Source organism: Bos indicus, chromosome 4 (genome assembly GCF_029378745.1).
Source record: "Bos indicus isolate NIAB-ARS_2022 breed Sahiwal x Tharparkar chromosome 4, NIAB-ARS_B.indTharparkar_mat_pri_1.0, whole genome shotgun sequence".
NCBI lineage: Eukaryota > Metazoa > Chordata > Mammalia > Artiodactyla > Bovidae > Bos > Bos indicus.
In genome coordinates, this window is record NC_091763.1 from 49,059,551 (window position 1) to 49,080,055 (window position 20,505).

The window sequence follows — 20,505 nt, forward strand, 5'->3', positions numbered from 1 at the left end:
CTGCAAATATTTTTTAATATGTCTAAGGACTTCCCAGGTGTCTAGAGGTTGGGAATCCACCTTCTAATGCAGGGGATATGGGTTTGATCCCTGGTCGAGGAACTAAGCTCCTGCATGCCACGAGGCATCTGAGCCCTTGTGCCGCAACTAGAGAGAAGCTGGCAAGCCACAATTAAGACCCAATGTAATCCCAGGGATGGTGGAGCCTGATGGGCTGCTGTCTATGGGGTCGCACAGAGTCAGACATGACTGAAGCGACTTAGCAGCAGCAGCAGCAGTACCCAAATAAATAAATGAAAAAAAATTTTAATATAACTGAAAATTGACTTATTGTTTTCCCCGTAGGTAACAACAACAAAGCAGGATAGTGTAAAGAGAATTGAGTTTTTTATTTGTGAGGTTAAAAGTAGCTAAAATGAAATGTTACTCTTATCTTAATGTACATTTAGAGTTGCTTTGGGAATATGCTTTATGGGTAAGACAAAGTCCAGATTGTTACTGGTTTCCTTTGTGTGTAGATTAAATTACACATTATGGCTAAAAAGCAGAATTTTCCTGAATAACCTACTTGGTCCATAGATATTGGTTTCTATCTCCAATAAAATTAATTCCCATTCAATTCAACTTGAGATTGTTTATTGTTGTCAGTCAGGAGCCCTTCACTTCGAGTTCCCTGGATGCTCAATGCTTTACTAAGTGCTCTTAGCTTGGTTATTGAAAGAAAATGACCATTGACTGCAGAATCATTTAGGCTGACCAGATGACTTGCTAAGTGTACACTTCAGAGGTTGGGGAAGAGAGTTGCAAAGGAGGTTAGACAATGAACTATACCAGTTCACACTTGAATGTGAAAAAAATGGTGGAGGGAGAATTCTAAGTGGGAAATATGAAAGATCAAGAAAGCTGAAAAGGATTTTGAAGTATGTAGATTTTAGATGAGAGGCACCAGCCAAGCTGCAAATCATTTTCAGTGAAGAACCAGGTAGGTTGATGCTATTAGGCTTCTAATAAATAGTTTCTGTGTTCTCTTTTGTCAAGATCACCCTCATCCAAGACTGTAAAGATCCTCTTGAATTAATGGAAGCAGAAATGATCGAAGAACAACTTGATGTCCAAGATGAGGTATGATCAGTATTTTTGTTCAAAGAAAAGAATTTGAATTAAACAGAATAATACTTGGAGTATTAAAAATATTTGATAAAAACTATCCAGGGAAAATAATTTTAAGAAAATACCAAGAGGGTAAAATGGAAAACAAGGATTCTCTATTGAAGACATTAAGTACCAGGGGATGGGGAGGTGCCTTTTGCTCCAAGCCTACAGATGTGATCAGCAACTGGAAGCAGCCAACACATTTGTCTTGATTTTATACTAAACTTACGCACACTTTCTCTTTCAGAGACCTAAGGCCAGTGGGATAGGAGAAAGGTGAATGGAGGGAATTTTTAAGCCAGGAGTTTCATAAGCCTCAGAAATAATGAGTTGGCCAAAAAGTTCGTTCGAGTTTGCCAGCTCTTAGGGACAAAACCAAAAGAACTTTTTGGCCAACTTAATTGTATGTGAAGAGTAGGAACCTCTTCCTCTGACTGATGATGGCTTTAGAAAGAGACAGATTCCAGTTGAAAGATGTTTCAAAATCAAGTAGCCCCACATCCTCAGCTCTGCAGAGATCCTTCCTACCCCATCTCTAAGGATGTTGTCTCAGCTTTTGTGTGAATGTTTCTAGACTTTGGCAACTAGTAGCTTTTCAAGGGGGTTTGCTACACAGCTGGAAGTCTCCAGGTGTCAGCTGTGCTTACAAACCAGATTCACCCTTTCTCTAAGAATCATCCAGTGGACTGAGATCATTCTGGTTGCCTTCTCTGAACAGTCCTTAAATATTTGAGAGTAGCTTTCATGTTTATAACAGACTCTACCCTGGATGAGACTCCTGTTTTCTTTACTGTTCCTCACGGCTAAGAAATTTGTTAGTTCTTCCCTGAACAAGAAGGGGATACAAAATCCCAGACAGGGTCAACTATGATGTCCCTTGGTCTCATCAAGATATTTACATTACTGTGACTTAAGAATGGGTTTATTTTCATAACAGCTACATCAAATTTTTTGTCCTATTGAGCAGGGGTCCACTAAAGACTTGAGCATTTTCACATGAACCATGGTCTAGGTGGGCGCCTCATTTACAGTTATAGAATTGGTTTTGACCTTAATGCAGAACTATGTATTTTCTGCTAGATTACAGGCAGAGAAGATTTTTAGGGAAGAAATCACCAAGTAGAGTGAAAATCAGGGGTTCTGCATTTTAGCCCATCAGCTTAATGAGCCCAGGAATGTTATTATGAAGCTGTGAAGTCCTTCCAGCTTACTGTTTATGATTAAGGCTATAAGGACAAGTTAGTTGAATGAGAACTCATATATCACAATTGGAACTTAAGAAGTTGCCACACTATAGAAGTATTTTTGACGCCACATAAAAGCATCATTCAGGTAGGGCTCCTGTAGATAAGGAAACTGTAAAGCAGAGTGGTTTTAAGGGGCTGAACTTTAGACCAACAGACTTGAGTGCTGGCCTTGATTCTGCAACTAACCATCTGAGTAGCCTGCGACAATTTACTTATCCTGACCTCATTTTAGTTTCTTCATGTAAGATAGAAATAATAACGTTACAGAGTTTTGACTATTAATGGATACATGTAAAGGAATAAAACAGTCTTGTACATAGTAAGTGCTCAAGAAATAGTAATGATTGCTTTTAAACTACATCCAATTAGCATATGATGAGGTACAAAATTAAGTTTTTACCCTACTTTCATTGTGGTGGTATACACCTGAGTAAATGGAAGCAACCAACGCTACGAAGACATATTTGCAAAAAAGATTAGGTAGACTTAAGGAGAATTCTGTTGCATCAACACTGTTTCCCCCTTGCTTCCACAGGCTATTCGAAGACTTGCTTCCTGAAATTGAGCTCAGGAGGTCACTCTAAGCAAAGACTGCGTGGCAGAATTTCCCCACCATGTAATTCTATGCAAATATTTTCTGCATTGACTATTTTCTTTGAACTTGAAACACTCATTCTTTTTCCAGTAGACTTAAAAAAAAATTTTTTTTTTAACCTCTTAACCACTGAAAGAGAAGCACAAAGATTGTTTCTAGGCTTTATTTATAAAATGAGTATTTTACTTCTAAAATGTGCAACATGGTCAAAGAGGGTTTAGCAGTTTGCAGGATCTGAGGGAACCATGCTGCTACTCCTACAACAGATTTGCTAGGAGTGTGCATGTGGGTACATGTGTACTTCTGTACAGCTGGGGTAAGGATCACCCAACAGTCTCTGTGGGCAGGTGAGTCAGGAACGATTATCCTGTAAATCTATTTCTGATTGACCTTGATACCTATGAGCTGCTCTGATCACAGTGTAATGTCACAGTGAGTAAAGGCCGAAATAGAATTATTAGTGTACTTATCAGTAAAGGTCTTTAGAAATCCCTTTTGGTAAATGCATCCAAAAAGTTTTAAAAATACAAATTTGGTTAATGAGGTATTACTATATGTGACCAGATATGTAACTAGAATAAAGGAAATGTTCATTTAAAAGCTATAGAATTGACTCAGAGAAGTGACGTGATAAGATTATTGTGGTTTATTGATATCATTTTTTGATATAAAAAGCAAAGCTCACAAATAAGATCCAGTAAAAATATATGATACACTATCTTTAGTTGAAAAATGCAGTTTTAATTTACCCTAGTTTATAGAAATGAGCATTGTGTACAGTATATTTAAGTATGGTCTATTTAAAATCTAACAGAAAAATTGTGTTATTTTGAACAAAAATCAATTTTAATATGTTCATAAGACCATGGTGACTAAAACAAGTTTATATTTTTTGTTAAAATGTTAGCAAGTATGTGAAGTGATCTTTAACTAAATTCTAAACACCTTTCAAAAAATCTAAAAAGTGAACTGCTTATGTGTATGGATATGAAGATAAAGCATTCTAAATGAGCTCAGTATCAAAGGAAAAAAGTTGGTTTGGAATATATACATTGAAAATATATGTTTTTAAAAATCCATATGTTAAGCCAAAACATTTTTACTTAACCTTTTCTGAGGGCCAAATATTTCTAGGCATTGTGTATAATATATTGGCTTTGGTCCTGTGGACTGGTTGCATGAATTTCACACTGGACTGAATGAAGTTGTACTTCATTTCTAGAGAAAAATACTCAGGTTTTCAATTGAGATAATGTCTTAACTTGACTGAGAATGGTATTGTATCTCTGGCACATATGTGTGGAGTTCCTAAAGGCGTTTGGCTATCCAAAGGCAGCGTATCTTATCTCTGGTTTTCTTCTTAAATATAATCAGAAATAAGGTCTGTATCTACTTCTGAAGAAATGTCATTAGTGATCAGATCAAATTGGCTAACTAAAAAGCATCCTTCTCTTCCTTCTACCCCCACTACATGTTAGAATTTCAGTGAATTATAGTGGCCTGTGATGCTACAATAGTCTTTGATGCTCATGAGTTTTCTGTCTTTAATTGATAGGGAACAGATTTCTCACCTAGTTGAGGTGAGAAACATAACCAGGATTGTAATGTTATCTCATTTTTACAGTAATACTTTTCTATAATGGCAACAAGTCATAGCTCTAAAGACTGAATGTAATAGTCTTGCAGAAAATGGATGAATACCTCTGTTCAATAGAGGAAATATGCACTGCTCTGTTTTTTTTTTTTTTTAAGTCAAAGGAAATACCAAAGTTATATTTTAAAGGCTAGAGTTTTTTAACATCTTGGGTCCATTTGTGGCTATATAAGACCACAGTCTATTTGACTTGTTTCCCAAGCTCACTCTAGTAATTTTGTCTCTTAATGCATCTTGTGAATAGTAAACATAATTTTAATTCTATATTTTCAGTAGAAATTTTACTTGAAAGTAAAGTTTTTGTTATGTTTTTAACCTATAGGATAAGATTCTACTATTGTATATGAATTTCAACAAGTGAAAAAGTCAAATCATGTACATATGGAAATATTTGCACATATTTTTTATGAAAAATAATGTTACCTTTTAAACTACTCTGATGTGTCCCTTCTGAACGAAACTATTAAATATAATAAAAATGCTAAATTTTAAGTGTGCCAGTACTTTTTTTTTAATTGTGATATAGTTGACTTACAATATTATATTAGTTTTGGGTGTATCATAAACTGGTTCAAAATTTTTATAGAATATACTCCATTTAAAATTATAAAATATTGGCTATATTTCCTGTGCTGTGCAATATACCTTTGAAGCTTATATATTTTATACACAGTAGTTTTTACCTCAGAAGTCCCCACTGCTATCTTGCCTACCTTGCTACTCTCCCCACTGGTAACCCCTAATTTTTTGTCTTTATCTGTGACTCTGCTTCTATTTCATTATATTCATTTGTTTGCTTTATTTTTTAGATTCCACATATAGGTGATAACATGCAGTTTTTGTCTTTGACTTTATTTCACTAAGCACAATACCTAACAGGTCTATCCATGTTGCTCCAGTGGCATTTTTTCATTTTTTTAATATTCCATTTTATATATATATATATATCTCATGTCTTCTTTATCTATTCTTGGACACTTAGGTTGCTTCTACATGTTGGTTATTACAGATAATGCTCCTGTGAACATTGAGGTGCACGTTCTTTTCGAATTAGTATTTTCATTTTCTTCAGATAAATACCCAGCAGTGGAATTTCTGGGTCATATAGTAGTTCTAATTTTAATTTTTGGAGGAGTCTCCATAATGCTTTCTACAGTGGCTGCACTTATCTACATTCCAACCAGCAGTGTAAAAATGTTCTCTTTTTCCCACATCCTCACCAACATTTGTTATTTGTGGTCTTTTTCATGATAGTCATTCTGACAAGTATGAGGTGATATCTCACTGTAGTTTTGATTTGCATTTCTCTGATGATATTAACGATGCTGAGCATCTTTCCATGTGTCTATTGATCATCTGTATGTTTTCATTAGACAAAATGTCTATTTGGGTCTTCTACACATGAAAAAAAAAATTTACCTTTTAGGCCCCAGTTTCTTTCCTTTCACTCTCTTTCTTCCTTCCTTTCCTCCTTTATTTCTGGCTGCAATGTGTCTTTATTGCTGTACAGGGGCTTTCTCTAGTTGCGGCGAGTGGGGCTACTCTTCAGCTGTGGTGCACAGACTTCTCACTGTGGTGACTTCTCTTGTTGCAGAGCACAGGCTCTAAGGCATGTGGGCTTCAGTCATTGTGATGCGTGGGCTCAGTAGCTGTGGCCCACGGGCTTAGTTGCCCTATGGCATGTGGGATCTTCCTGGACCAGGGATCAAACCTATTTGCCCTGTAACTGCAGACAGATTCATAACCTCTGGACCATCAGAGAAGCCCTTCTGCCCATTTTTTTTTTTTTTTTGATTGGGTTGTTTGTTTTTTTGATATTGAGTTGTATGACTTTTTTATGTATTTTTAATAATAATCCAGTGGATCATATAATTTGCAAGTATATTTTGTCACTGGTTTCTTGTGCTGTGCAGTGGTTCAGTATTCTTATCAGTCATCATTTTGATGTATTCTTCATAGCTCTACTTCCGTTTGTTTTGGGTGTAATTTATTTTTGTAAAAGACTTATTGATGCAATAAACAATGTCACATAAATATCTCAGTTCAATCTTATAATTCTTACCCAAATATTTCCAGCTTGTTCTGTGCAATGATTTTCATTATTTTAAGCAAACTTTTCTTTCTGGTATGAATACACATCAAAATGATGCAAAGCCTAGTGTACTGCATGAATTTTCACAAAATAAGCACACCAGTGCAGCCAGCACCCAGATCAAGGAGCAGGAAATAGCCAGCTCCCCAGATGCCCTCTCATGCTCTCTCCCAGTAATTGCCTCAATAGATAATTACTGTCCTGACTTCTAACACTTGCTCTTTGAATTTAATATAAATGGAATCAAAATGGAAAGATTTCTATCAAAATCATAAGATTGTTTCCCTTTCTCTTTTGTGTCTGTCTTCTTGCACTCAATATTACAAATATAAGATTCATCCATGTTATTGTAGATAACAATCTTCATTAATTCTCATTGTTAAATGGTATTCGTCTGGGATTCCCTGATGGCTCAGATGGTAAAGAATCTGCCGGCAATGCAAGGGACCTGGGTTCCATCCCTGAGTTGGGAAGATCCCCTGGAGGAGGGCATGGCAACCCTCTCCAGTATTCTTGCCTGGAGAATCCCCGTGGACAGAGGAGCCTGGTGGACTACAGTCCATGGGGTCGCAAAGAGTTGGGCATGACTGAGAGATTAAGCACAGTACAGCACATTCCACTGTATAAATTTACCACCACTTATTTGTCTATTCTACTGTTTATGAATAGTTGGGTTGTTTCCAGTTTTCAGCTTTCATGAATAGTGCTGCTGAGAACATTGTTAAATTTTTTTGGTAAACATATGCAGACTATTCTATGAAGTATTCACCTAGGAGCAGAGTTGCTGTGTCATATAGTTATGTTCAGGGCTTCTCTGGTGGCTCAGTGATAAAGAACCTGCCTGCCAGTGCAGGAGATGTGGGTTCGATCCCTGGGTTGGGAAGATCTCCTAGAGAAAGAAAGGGCAACCCACTCCAATGTTCTTGCCCGGGAAATCCCAGGGACAGAGGAGCCAGAAGGGCTGCAGTCCATGGGGTTGCAAAAGAGTTGGACACGACTCAGTGACTAAACCACAACCACAATACACCTGTTCTACTTCAGTAGACACTGCAATAGGTATCTACGGCAGACTATTTTCCAAAGTGATTGCATGGACTCACACTTTCATCATATATGAGAGTTTCAGTTGCTACATGTTTTTGTCTACACTTGGTTTGTGTGTCTTTTTCATCTGAGCTATTCTTGTGGTTGTGTATTAGGATCACACTGTGTTTTTAATTTGCATTTGTCTGATGACTAAAGAAATTGAGCACCTCAGATGTTTATTATCATTTAATACTCGAGGGAGTCATTGACCCAACTCATTTGTGTATTTTTCTTTTTGGACTAACAGCTTTTTCTTTTCTTTCTTTTTTTTTTTTGGCTGCACTACATGGCACTTGGGATCTTGGTTCCCCAACTAGGGATCAACTTGTATCCCCTGCATTGAAAGCAAAGAGTCTTAACCACTGAACCACCAGGGAAGTCCTGGGCTTTCTGGCCTGTTCCTGTGGTCTACGCAACTCATCTGCCTGTCTGCCTGCTCTCCATACAGGTCTTCAGAAAAGCAGCTGGGGATTCACTAGTATTCTCACAGAGCTCCAAGAAGCTGAAGACCTACCTAGACTTTATACTAATTTTAAATATTCTGAGGTAGCCCACTTCATCCCTTTCTTCAGGAACATCTTCAGGCCTAGACACAGAGGAAATATTTTTGCACAAGATCCAACCCACTTCACTGTTTTAGACCAAGTGCTCCAGTATTCTGAATCCCTCCCCATTACGTTTAAAAAAAAAAAAAAGAGCCTTTTATTTTGAAATGATTATAGACTTGCAGGAATTTGCAGACATGTACAGCAAGGTTCCTTTGAACCCTTCACCCAGTCTCTTCCAATGTTAACACCTTGTACAATTACATACAATACAGAACCCAGGAAATTGACATTGGTACAAACCATAGAGCTTATCACATGTCACTGTGTGTGTGCGTGTGTATAGCTCTATGCAATTTTATCCCAAGTATAACTTCATGTTGGGCTTCCCAGGTGGCCCTAGTGGTAGAGAACCTGCCTGTCAATGCAGGACCTGCAGGAGATGTGGGTTCGATTCCTATGTCGGGAAGATCCTCTGGAGGAGGGTATGGCAACCCACCCTAGTACACTTGCCTGGAGAATCCCAGGGACAGAGGAGCCTCATGGGCTAAAGTCCATGAGGTTGCAAAGAGTGGGACATGACTGAAGTGACTGAGCACACATGCACACGCATAGCTCCATGTACACACCATGGCATTCAAGATGCATAGCTGTATCATGAACACACAATTCCTTCTGAAGGGCCTCGAAAAAAAGCACAGCTACACCTCTCCACATCCAACCACTCCAGACTGAACAAGCACATTCTGAGTTGGAGGAGCACCTCTGATAATACACTTCCTGTGGCCAGGATACATCAATCACCAATATTCTACTTTAGAATGTGCTTGAAGTTGTCTCCATTTTTGCTCGTGACTATCCCAGGATGGAGGAGCTCTGGGCCATACAGGAGGAGCATGTGAAAATCACCCTTTGGATGTAAAAGAAGGATACAAGTCCTTGACCAACCAGTACTACAAGTTGGCAGAGGCCCTTCAATATGGAGAACAGGTATGGTTATTGTCCTACTCAGTTCAGGCTAGTATAAAAAATTACCATAGATGGAGTGGCTCAAACAACAAATGTTTATTTCTATTTCTCACAGTTCTGGAAGCTAGAAGTCTGAGATCTTGTGCCAGCATGGTCAGTGAATGCCCTCTTCCTGGTTTATAGAGGACACTAGGGGTTGTCTTCTTGCTGTGTCCTCACATAGCTAGTTCCCTACTTGGAAGACACTAATTGCATCATGAGGGCTCCACTCTCCTGACCTAACTACCCCTCAAGGGTCCCACCTCCAAATACCATCACTCTGGGGCTACAGTTTCAACATCTGAATTTGGGAGAGGGACACATTCAGTTCATTGCAGCTCTCTTCAAGAGACCTGTGAACTTGGTGGCATTGCTACACACCTGAGGATGGGTCCTGATCTCTGTGTGTTGATCAGAGTAGTCAGCCCGACCCCTTCCAGGTGAATTCACTTCTGAGCTCAACAATTCATGGTGAATATAGCACTTCAAGATTCTTTAACCCACTCCTCCAAGCTTACACCATATACAAAAGGAGGCCTGGGCATCCTTTGATTCCCCGGCACAGAAGTATTCAGGTGAATAGGAGTGGTCTGGACCAGTAGAACAACTGGTGTGCCCATGCCCTTTCACCAGTAAGCTCCCAGTTAAGTGGGTAAAGGAAGGAAGTGGTGAGAAATAAGGCTGAGAGGTGGACTGGGGCCAGATTACGAGGGACCTCGTATGCCACATTAAGAAGCTTGGATTTTATCTATCCTCCACTCTGGTAAGAGATAAAAGCAAAATGGCTGGGTTACATTACCTAGCTAATCCAATCAGCTGACCTGGATACCTAGAAATAAATTCAGAAGGTGAAATTAGAGATGAATGAAGCTTTTGTTGTTGGTTTCCAACGACAGAGTAACAGATGAAGGATTAAGCTCAGGGATTTTTAAAGACAATTTCAGAATTCTATCATCTACAATGATATGAGGCATCACTTTTATGATTAGGAAGGTATGTGCTATATTAAAGCGTTTAAAGCAGAAGTGGATACTGATTTGAGATTGAGGAATCAACGTTTCTTCATAAACATGTTGCTGTTTCTATGCAGGAGTCCCTGTCTTTTCTGGTTTTACCTTTTTTTTTCCCTTAAAAAAAAAAAAGAACTTTTGGTCCCTAAAACAAAGAAGGAAGTGATTGCTTAATATTTATGTTTAAAGCAGTTGTTAAATGTCTGTGACAAAATACAAGGGTGCAAACGAGTACTCTGCGCTAGCTGTCACCTGCTCCGGAAAAAGCGAAGGCTTCCAAGCTGTGGGGATGAAGCCTGTTTATTATTCCCTCACCACCTCTTCTCTACACTGAGTGGTGGCCCAACCAGAGATACAGCCAGCCACTCAGTGAGAAGATGCTCAGGATGAAGATCTGGAGGAGAAACGGCATGCAGGCCTGATCTGCCTGCTTAAAGAGCTAAGGCTACTTTCTTTTTAGTTTCATCTTCCTTTATTTTGTTCAGGGTAGTAGCTTTTCCATCAGCTCTTTATTCATCAAGTGCCTTTTCTGTGACATGTACGGAACTAGAAGCTGGGTAGACACTCAGTGGGCAACAAAATCGAGCCCATCTCTATCCTCCTGGGCTGAAGTCTAATGTGGGAGATGGTTGATAAACAGGCCAAGAGCCTGGTAAATAGAGGCTGACAATTTTACTTGTGGTAGAGGCTTGAAGGTGACACACAAAGGGCCTTCTGTCATGGGGGATGACTGGCTTGGGAAGGGTGGGTGTGCTCTCCAGGAAGGTAATGCTTGAGGAACGAACTAGCAAGCACAGACCTGGGGGAAAACTGTTCATGCGGAGGGAACAGATCAAGAAAAGCCCTGAGGCAGGATTAATCTCAGCTGAAAGCGGTCATTTGGGACCGAAAGATCGGCAGGATGGAGGAAGGTCCTAGATACTCAAGAGTTTGTAAATGGAAGGCTTTCAGCTGGGAAAGGGATGGCCAGCTTGGTTTTCAGAAGGTTACTCTGGGTGAATTGTTTGTTTCCATGTGCAGAGAGTATCTCTCCAGGAATACACAGGATCTGGTCATCCTGGTTGCCTTCAGGAAGAGGGACTAGGGGTGACTGGGGGCAAGGGCAGGAGGAAGAAGCTTTGTAGACCCTTTGTTCACTTCTGATTTTGAAGGTATTATATATTCTAAGACTAGACACGGGAATAGGAAGAAAGCTATTGCAGTTGTCTGGGACAAGTCTGAGACAGACGTAAAAAAATCTGGTGATCAGACTGTAGGAGTGAGGAACAGGGAGGAATTAAGCTGATCTGTGTTTCTGGATTTAGGACTGAATGACAAAGTAGATGGTGATGATAACAAATCGGGGAGAGTTGAGGACGGACAGTTTGGGAGCACTGGCAGCTCCAGAATTTCTAGTTAAAAGAGGCTTAGGAGCGCCCAGCTAGTTGAAGTAGTGGCTAGAAGAGATTTGCCTTAAACAATGAATTTTCTTAACATTTTTTTTTTTAATCAGTCAAGGTATGTCATATTATACGTAGTAACCCCAAAATACAGACAGGTACACACACGAGAACTAAAAAAGCAAAACCTCAGTGACTTATATAACAAAGGGTCTGTTTTTTTGGTTTTTTTTTTTTCTTATTGTTTTCCTTCTTGCTCAAAGTTTGCTGCATGTTCAAATGACTCTCTGGGCAATTTTCTTCCACGTGATGGCTCAGCATTCCAAATGGCTTTAATCTTAGCTATCTTTATCTCAACAAATGATAACCTTAAAACAAAGAAGAGGGGGAAAAAGCAAGGAGAATTGAACACCTAATCTTAAATATTTTCCACCCGGAAGCAGCACATGTAATTTTCAACCACATTTCAGTGGCTAACATAAGAGCTGGAGCTAAGCCTACCTTCAAGGAGGTAGATAAACATAATCCTTTTATATAAATAAATATGATGTCTAGGAAAAGGAGAGCCAGAAGTGCTGGTGACTCTAGTAATGCTTACTATTGTATCTTACATGAGCATAAAAACACTTCAAAGATCTGTATCGAAGAATGGGGGTAGAGGTCAGAGAAGAAGTGGAACTTGGGTCCTCAATGAGCACCAACAACCCTCTGCAGTGTGCTGAGTTTTGTGTATGGAGAAGAATCCCATCCACTCAAGAATCCCAATGTATTCTGCATACATTAAAGATACCTCTATCCAAGTGGAAATGTCAAATAAGCAGCTAAATCCTGTCAGAGGACAGGTCTGGGCTGGAGCTATAATTTGAGAGATTAAAATATATCTACCTACAGTTGGATATGAGAAGTCCACGAGAGTGGTGTAGGCATGAGAGTGTCTACATAAGGAAGATTTAGAGAGGATAACTGAGAGACAGTCATGGATAGAATCCTGCTGACAGTGAAAATTAAAGGGGGGTCTGGAAAGGAGACTAAAACCTTTACAAAGTATGCACATTTCTGCTCTTAGCAAAGCAAATGCTTCCACTTTCATGATGGAGCCCCATCCCTTCTGTAGCTCGATTCCTCTGTTTACTGAATCCATTCTGTTAGCTCTTAAACATGCTTCAGTGAGATCTCCCCTCTGATAAAACAAGGCCTCCTCTCTAGCCACTGTCAACACAAACCTCTAGGCAAATGGCTCTCCTTTCAGTCTCCCAACATTCCAAGTTCTGCGGTGCCTTTGCACTTACTGTTCCCTCTGCCTGGAGGCTTCCTCCCAGGGTCTTCTAAAGATTAACTCTTTGGCAACTTTTATGTTTCAGCTTAAATGGCATCTTCTCAAAGAGGCCTTCTTTGTCCATACTATGTAAAGCAGCTCTCCCTGTGCCATAGGTGCTTGTCTTAGTTTTTGGGCTACTGTCACAAAAACTCCAAAAACTCAGTAACTTGTAAACAACACACATTCATTTCTCACAGTTCTGGAGACCGGAAAGTCAAAGATCATGGCTCCGGCAGAGTCAGTGTCTGGTGAGGGCTCACTTCCCGGCTCACAGAAGGTGACTTTTCACTGTGTCATTACATGGGGGAAGGGGCAAAGGGATCTCTTTAAGGAGTGATTACTTCCTCCTAAAATATCATATTTTCAGCAATTTTAAGATGCTATGTTGATAGGAGAGTTGTTAAGAATATGATGAGGGACTTCTCTGGTGGTTCAGTGGCTTAAGACTCCATGGTCCTGATGCAGGGGTTGGGGGAAAGGAGGCTTCAGTTCCTGGGCAGGAAACTAGATCCTGCAATTAAGAGTTCACAGGCTGCAAGAAACATCCAGTGTGCCACAACTAATACCAGACACAGCCAAATACATAAATAAAAGGAATATTAAAAATAATATGATGAAAATAATATTTGAGCAAGTGGTCTGAAAGGCAGATTGCAACGCAAAGCAGAGAAGTGAGTCAAAGTGGGCACATTTATCAGAGCTTGCTGTCCTATTCACCTAAATAGTGGGGCTCACTTGCCCAAGCCTGGGGCCTGATATCTCTGATGAATGTTCTCACCTGGCTGCACCCTTAAGACAGAGCCTTATCTAGCTATATATCATAGTGCTTAGAACAGTGTCAAATGCATAGCAGGTGCTAGGTAATTACTGGATAAATGCTAACAGCTGCAATCAAATATTGCAGCTGGCTTTCTTAGACCAGCACCGAAAACCACCCAAAGATCTTGACATGAGGAATTTCACTGGTAACCTGCGTGGGGGCATTTGCAATTGGGTGTTAGCAAAATGGTCTGATTGCAGGGAGGGCATAGAAAGAGAGGAGAGGAAGGGGAGCCAGGGAGACTGCTCTTCCTAGAATTGTGGCTGCAAAGGGAAGAAAGGAGAGGATAGCGATTACAAGATGCTAAATGAAAAGAGAATTATCTTTCAAACGGTCGAGATTTGATACACTGCATCAGAATCTCCTGGAGTCTGGGAATCAAAAACCAGAACACATTTTGACCTGTAACTGTTTTGGACAACTGCTTTAATAATTATTATGGATCAAATGCTTAGTTTTGGGGCCACAGTATATGCACATTGCCTTATTACCACACTTCTTATTATTACACTTTTCTCTTTCCATAGGACTTCCAAACTTGATGGAAGACAGAATGTATGTGGGACTTTATTTACCTGTGACTAGTGCCATCTAGTGGGGAAGGCAATGGCACCCCACTCCAGTACTCTTGCCTGGAAAATCCCATGGACGGAGGAGCCTGGTGGGCTGCCGTCTATGGGGTCGCACAGAGTCAGACATGACTGAACGACTTCACTTTCACTTTTCACTTTCATGCATTGGAGAAGGAAATGGCAACCCACTCCAGCGTTCTTGCCTGCAGAATCCCAGGGACGTTGGAGCCTGGTGGGCTGCCGTCTATGGGGTCGCACAGAGTCGGACACGACTGAAGCGACTTAGCAGCAGCAGCAGTAGCAGCAATGCCATCTAGTGGACATCATCTCTGAAACAGCTTTGAGTTCAGGATTTTTATCTACCTGGCAAAGGTGGTGATGAAGATCTGGATAACATTCACTACATGCTTATTATTTATTAGCTGGAAACAGCCAACACCATTTTGCAGACTATGTAGACTGAGACTGCTCAGGAAATAAATTTCAGGGTCCATGTGTTAATACATTGGGAGGTGAGTGGATGGTGGTGGTGGATTTAGCACCTGGGAGATGACTGATAGGTTCCCAGGAAGCAGCTAAGCTACCCCTGGGGCAATACAAAGAGACTAAAGATATGTCCTGCACTGGACACTGGGCAGACAGCATTCATTCTGAATTCCTCTGGTGCTCTAAGCACGAACACAGGGGGCCAGGCCATCACTTTTATTGTCTTTCATTGCAAGAGATAAACAAACACAATAAATGGGATAGCTGAAGTAGGGCAAAGACTGGCACTTTCCCTCCCACCATATCCAATGAGAAAGCTCAGATTCCACCCTGACCATCTGGACTCTCTTTTTCCTGATGAAGGAAGAGTATATATCTCTCTAGACTCTTAGGGAGAAGTTCAGTAAACTTCTCAACTCTGAAGTCTAAAGTCCAGAGTTTCACCTAAATATTATCTAAATAAAATATCATCTAAATACAAAAATGGTATTTGTAGATAGGATGAAATGTAGATAGGAATACATTCATTTCATAAATGAAATTGTAGATAGGATTCATCCTGAGGCAGAATTCCTCTCCAGCAGTAAAACCAAACAAGTGCTCCCAAAATATAGTTGTGGGACAGGCATAGGAGAGACACTTCCATTCTAAGAGGGAGAAATAATTAAGAAGGAAGAATCAGTTCAGTTCAGTTGCTCAGTTGTGTCCAACTCTTTGTGACCCCATGAACCACAGTACACCAGGCCTCCCTGTCCATCACCAACTCCCGGAGTTCACTCAGACTCACGTCCATCGAGTCGGTGATGCCATTCAGCCATCTCATCCTCTGTCGTCCCCTTCTCCTCCTGCCCCCAATCCCTCCCAGCATCAGAGTCTTTTCAAATGAGTCAGCTCTCCGCATCAGGTGGCCAAAGTATTGGAGTTTCAGCTTCAACATCAGTCCCTCCAATGAACACCCAGGACTGACCTCCTTTAGTTTGGACTGGTTGGATCTCCTTGCAGTCCAAGGGACTCTCAAGAGTCTTCTCCAACACCACAGTTCAAAAGCATCAATTCTTCAGCACTCAGCTTTCTTCACAGTCCAACTCTCACATCCATACATGACTGCTGGAAAACCCATAGCCTTGACTAGATGGACCTTTGTTGGCAAAGTAATGTCTCTGCTTTTGAATATGCTATCTAGGATGGTCATAGCTTTCCTTCCAAGGAGCAAGTATCTTTTAATTTTATGGCTGAAATCACCATCTGCAGTGATTTTGGAGCCCAGAAAAATAAAGTCAGTCACTGTTTCCACTGTTTCCCCATCTATTTGCCATGAAGTGATGGAACTAGATGCCATGATCTTAGTTTTCTGAATGCTGAACTTTAAGCCAACTTTTTCACTCTCCTCTTTCACTTTCATCAAGAGGCTCTTTAGTTCTTCTTCACTTTCTGCCATAAGGGTGGTGTCACCTGTATATCTGAGGTTATTGATATTTCTCCCAGCAATCTTGATTCCAGCTGTGCTTCCTCCAGCCCAGTGTTTCTCCAGGAAGGATCAGTTCAGTTTAGTCACTCAGTCATGTCCGACTCTTTGCAACCCCATGAATTGCAGCACGCCAGGCCTCCCTGTCCATCACCAACTCCCGGAGTTCACTGAAACTCACGCCCATTGAGTTGGTGATGACATCCAGCCATCTTATCCTCTGTCATCCCCTTCTCTTCCTGCCCCCAATCCCTCCCAGCATCAGAGTCTTTTACAATGAGTCAACTCTTCACATGAGGTGGCCAAAGTACTGGAGTTTCAGCTTTAGCATCATTCATTCCAAAGAACACCCAGGACTCAAGCAGGTCCAAAACTCCACAAGGCAAATTCCATTTGTCCTGGGTCTTCGTTGTGACATGCAGAATTCTTAGTTTTAGCATGTGGGATCTAGTTCCCCTACCAGGTTCCATCCCTGGATTGAGAGCACAGAGTCTTAGCCACTGTGAACCTGGGTCCCCTGCATTGAGAGCCCCTAGTCTTAGCCATTGCATCACCAGGGAATTCCCTCCATTAGATCTTATGGCTGTTTGGTTTGATGCTCTTGCCCTCCAGCCCCACAGCTCAGTGGGACAGCCCTGCCCTCATGGCTCTCTGGGAGGGACCTGTCTATGCAGCTCTGCTGAGCAGCAGTCCTGCCCTTTGAAACCAAGATGGAGGCGGCCTTGCTGCCTTCTTCAGCCTTGCCTTGGGTTCACTGGATCTGTGATGGGCGTGGCAGCCTTGAGAATCTGTGTAGTCACCTAAGGGGTCCATCTTGCTTCTTGAAGGATAGTTTCATGGTCCCACCCTTTGAAATCCAAGTCCAACAACCTTCCTTCATTCCATCCCATCTTCTCTATTCATTTACTTCAAACTGGCAGTCTCTGTCATATAATCCCATCTTTCTGCCTGGTTTCTGTTAAGATGGCCGACTCAGTCCCTAATTCTACCAGATGGTTGTTCAGCCATAGCCTTAGTGAACAAGCCTCTTCAGAACAAGCTTTTTCATTTTTTGCAATATGAATAGGCTGAAGATTTTCCAAATCTTCAAGTTCTGGCTCCTTTTTTTGCTTAACAATTCCTTCTTCAATTCAGTTCTTTCCTTTTGCATTTTACTATACGCAGTCAGGAAGAACCAAGCTGTCCCTTCAATAGTTTGCTTAGAAATCTCCTTAGCTAAACGACAGTTGCACCTTCCACGAAGCACTACAGTGCAGCCAGGTTCTTTACCATTTGATAATGAGGACTGCCTTTTCCTGTAAGCGTGTTTCTGCAGTAACATTCTACATTTCTTCTTAATGTCTGTATGCCTAGTACACATCTCAAAACTCTGCCAGCCTCTTCCAATCACCCATTTTCACAACTTTAGGTATTTGTGACAGCAGCACCCCACTCACTGGTACCAAACTCAATCTTAGTCAGCTTGGGCCACCATAGCAGGATATCATAGATGGGGTGGCTTAAACAATAGAAAGTTATTTCTTCACAGTTCTGGAGCCTGGACCTCTAAGGTCTCTGAGGGTGCCAGCATGGTTGGATTCTGCTGAGAGATCTCTAGCTCACTGCCTTCTTGCAGTCTGCTTACATGGCCTTTCCTTGGGGTGTGCACATGAATAGAGAGAGAACAAATTCTCAGCTGTCTCTTCACTCATTTACTCAGTCATATCTAACTCTTTGCGGCCCCATGGACTGTAGCCTGTTAGGCTCCTCTTCCCATGGAATTTTCCAGGCAAGAATACTGGATTGAAGTGCCAACTCCTGTTCCAGAGGATCTTCCCAACCCAGGGACTGACATCTCTTGCATTGGTGAGTGGATTATTTCTGACAAGGGCACTAATCCCATTATCAGGGTCCCAACTTCATGACCTCATCTAATCCTAATTACGTTCCAAAGGCCCCATCACATTGGGGTTTAGGGCTTCAATATATGAATTTTGAGAAGATGGAAACAGTCCATAGTACCAGGTATTTAATTTCTTTTGTGTACATTTATTTTTATTGCAAATGAGTCTTTCCAGAGCATTTCCAACTTTTTATTACCTAGTATTTCAAACACCAGAAAAACTGAAATACAGTAGTACACCACACCTAGATTCATTAATTGCCTCATCTGCCTTATCTTCATGACTTTATGCCTATTAGCTATATATTTTTATCTTCATGACTTTATGCCTATTAGCTATATATTTTTATCTACATGACTTTATGCCTATTAGCTATATATTTTTATCTACATGACTTTATGCCTATTAGCTATATATTTTTATCTACATGGCTTTATGCCTATTAGCTATATATTTTTATCTACGTGACTTTATGCCGATTAGCCATATATTTTGTTTAAAGTATCTTGCTGACATGATATTCAACCTCCAACTATGACAGCATGCATCTTCTAATCAGAATACCATTATTGCTCTGAAGAAATTAATTCCCTTACGTCATCTTCCAGCCGATCCATATTAAAACTTCCCTAATATCTTTTATAGCTGTTTTCTAGAGTTTGGATCCAATGAAGCTGCAAGAATTGCATTTAGTTATTATAGTTCCTTAGTCTTATAAATCTAGAAAAGTCCTATCCCTTTTTTCCCCATGACACTGACTTTCTCAAGAGACTGAGGTGTGATAATGGCATTGTGACTTTATTACCTCTTAGGGATATGTACAGAAATATTGACCAATAGGGGAAACGCTGTTACAAAAATACAGTGCATAATTAATAGACCTCAGATTTAAACTTCTTACCTGAGTGGAATCAGGTTTATCAACTGCAGTAGTTAACATACTGTGATATGGTGATAATACTAAAGAACACTGTATGTTCATAATTCTAGAACTCTGCCTAAATTTACCATAGTTTTCAACTTACGGTCATTAATGATTCAGCTATATGGATGACAAATTTTTAAAAATTCCAACTAAAACTTTTCCAACAATACAAAGGGAGAAGGCAATGGCACCCCACTCCAGCACTCTTGCCTGGTGGCTGCAGTCCATGGGGTCGCTAAGAGTCGGACACGACTGAGCGACTTCACTTTCACTTTTCACTTTCACGCATTGGAGGAGGAAACGCAACCCACTCCAGTGTTCTTGCCTGGAGAATCCCAGGGACAGGGGAGCCTGGTGGGCTGCCATCTATGGGGTCGCACAGAGTCGGACACGACTGAAGTGACTTAGCAGCAGCAGCAGCAATACAAAAAAAATATAAGGACAAAATTTTGGGAATCACTCAATGGCAGTCTATACAGAAATAATCATTAGTAACACAGCTGAACTGGAGAAGGAAATGGCAACCCACTCGTGTTCTTGCCTGGAGAATCCCAGGGATGGGGGAGCCTGGTGGGCTGTCGTCTCTGAGGTTGCACAGAGTCGGACACGACTGAAGAGACTTAGCAGCAGCAGCAGCAGCAGCAGCAACACAGCTAAACAGCTTGCTCAGCTCTCTCCACACCTAGCAGATCAGTAGCAATACTTTCATAAAGACAACACAGTTGCCTATATTCAATGCAAGGCCTGTGTGTCCATTTCTTGCCCTGCCTTTGCTCCATCAGTACAGCATTTCCCCTGGCTCCTGCGCCAACTGACATACAGCTAGGACCAATTAATGGTGAAAAAGCTGGCTTAAAAATCAATATTAAAAAAACTAAGAACATGGCATCCATTCCCACCACTTTATGGCAAATAGATGGGGAAAAATGGAAACAGTGATGGATTTTATTTTCTTGGGCTCCAAAATCACTGCAGACAGTGACTGCAGCCATGAAATTAAAAGACACTTGCTCCTTAGAAGAAAACTATGACAAACACAGACAAGCATATTAAAAAGCAGAGACATCACTTTGCTGACAAAGGTCCGTATAATCAAAGCTTTGGTTTTTCCAGTAGTCCTGTACAGATGTGAGAGCTGGACCATAAACAAGGCAGAGTGCCAAAGAATTGATGCTTTCAAACTGTGGTGCTGGAGAGGCCTCTTTAGAGTCCCTTGAACAGCAAGGAGATCAAACCAGTCAATCCTAAAGGAAACTAACCCTGAATAT

General features: G+C 40.8%; 1 protein-coding gene across 1 annotated transcript in view; it reads left to right on the forward strand.

The window, feature by feature from the left end:
• SLC26A4 (solute carrier family 26 member 4) overlaps nt 1–5,125 on the forward strand; it is a 60,554-nt gene extending 55,429 nt beyond the window's left edge. The window contains exons 19-20 of the mRNA XM_019959564.2: nt 1,039–1,122; nt 2,935–5,125. Coding sequence (XP_019815123.1) covers nt 1,039–1,122; nt 2,935–2,958 — 108 coding nt within the window. The 3' untranslated portion in view covers nt 2,959–5,125. The remainder of the gene's footprint in view (nt 1–1,038; nt 1,123–2,934) is intronic.
• The last annotated feature ends 15,380 nt before the right edge of the window (nt 5,126–20,505 follow it).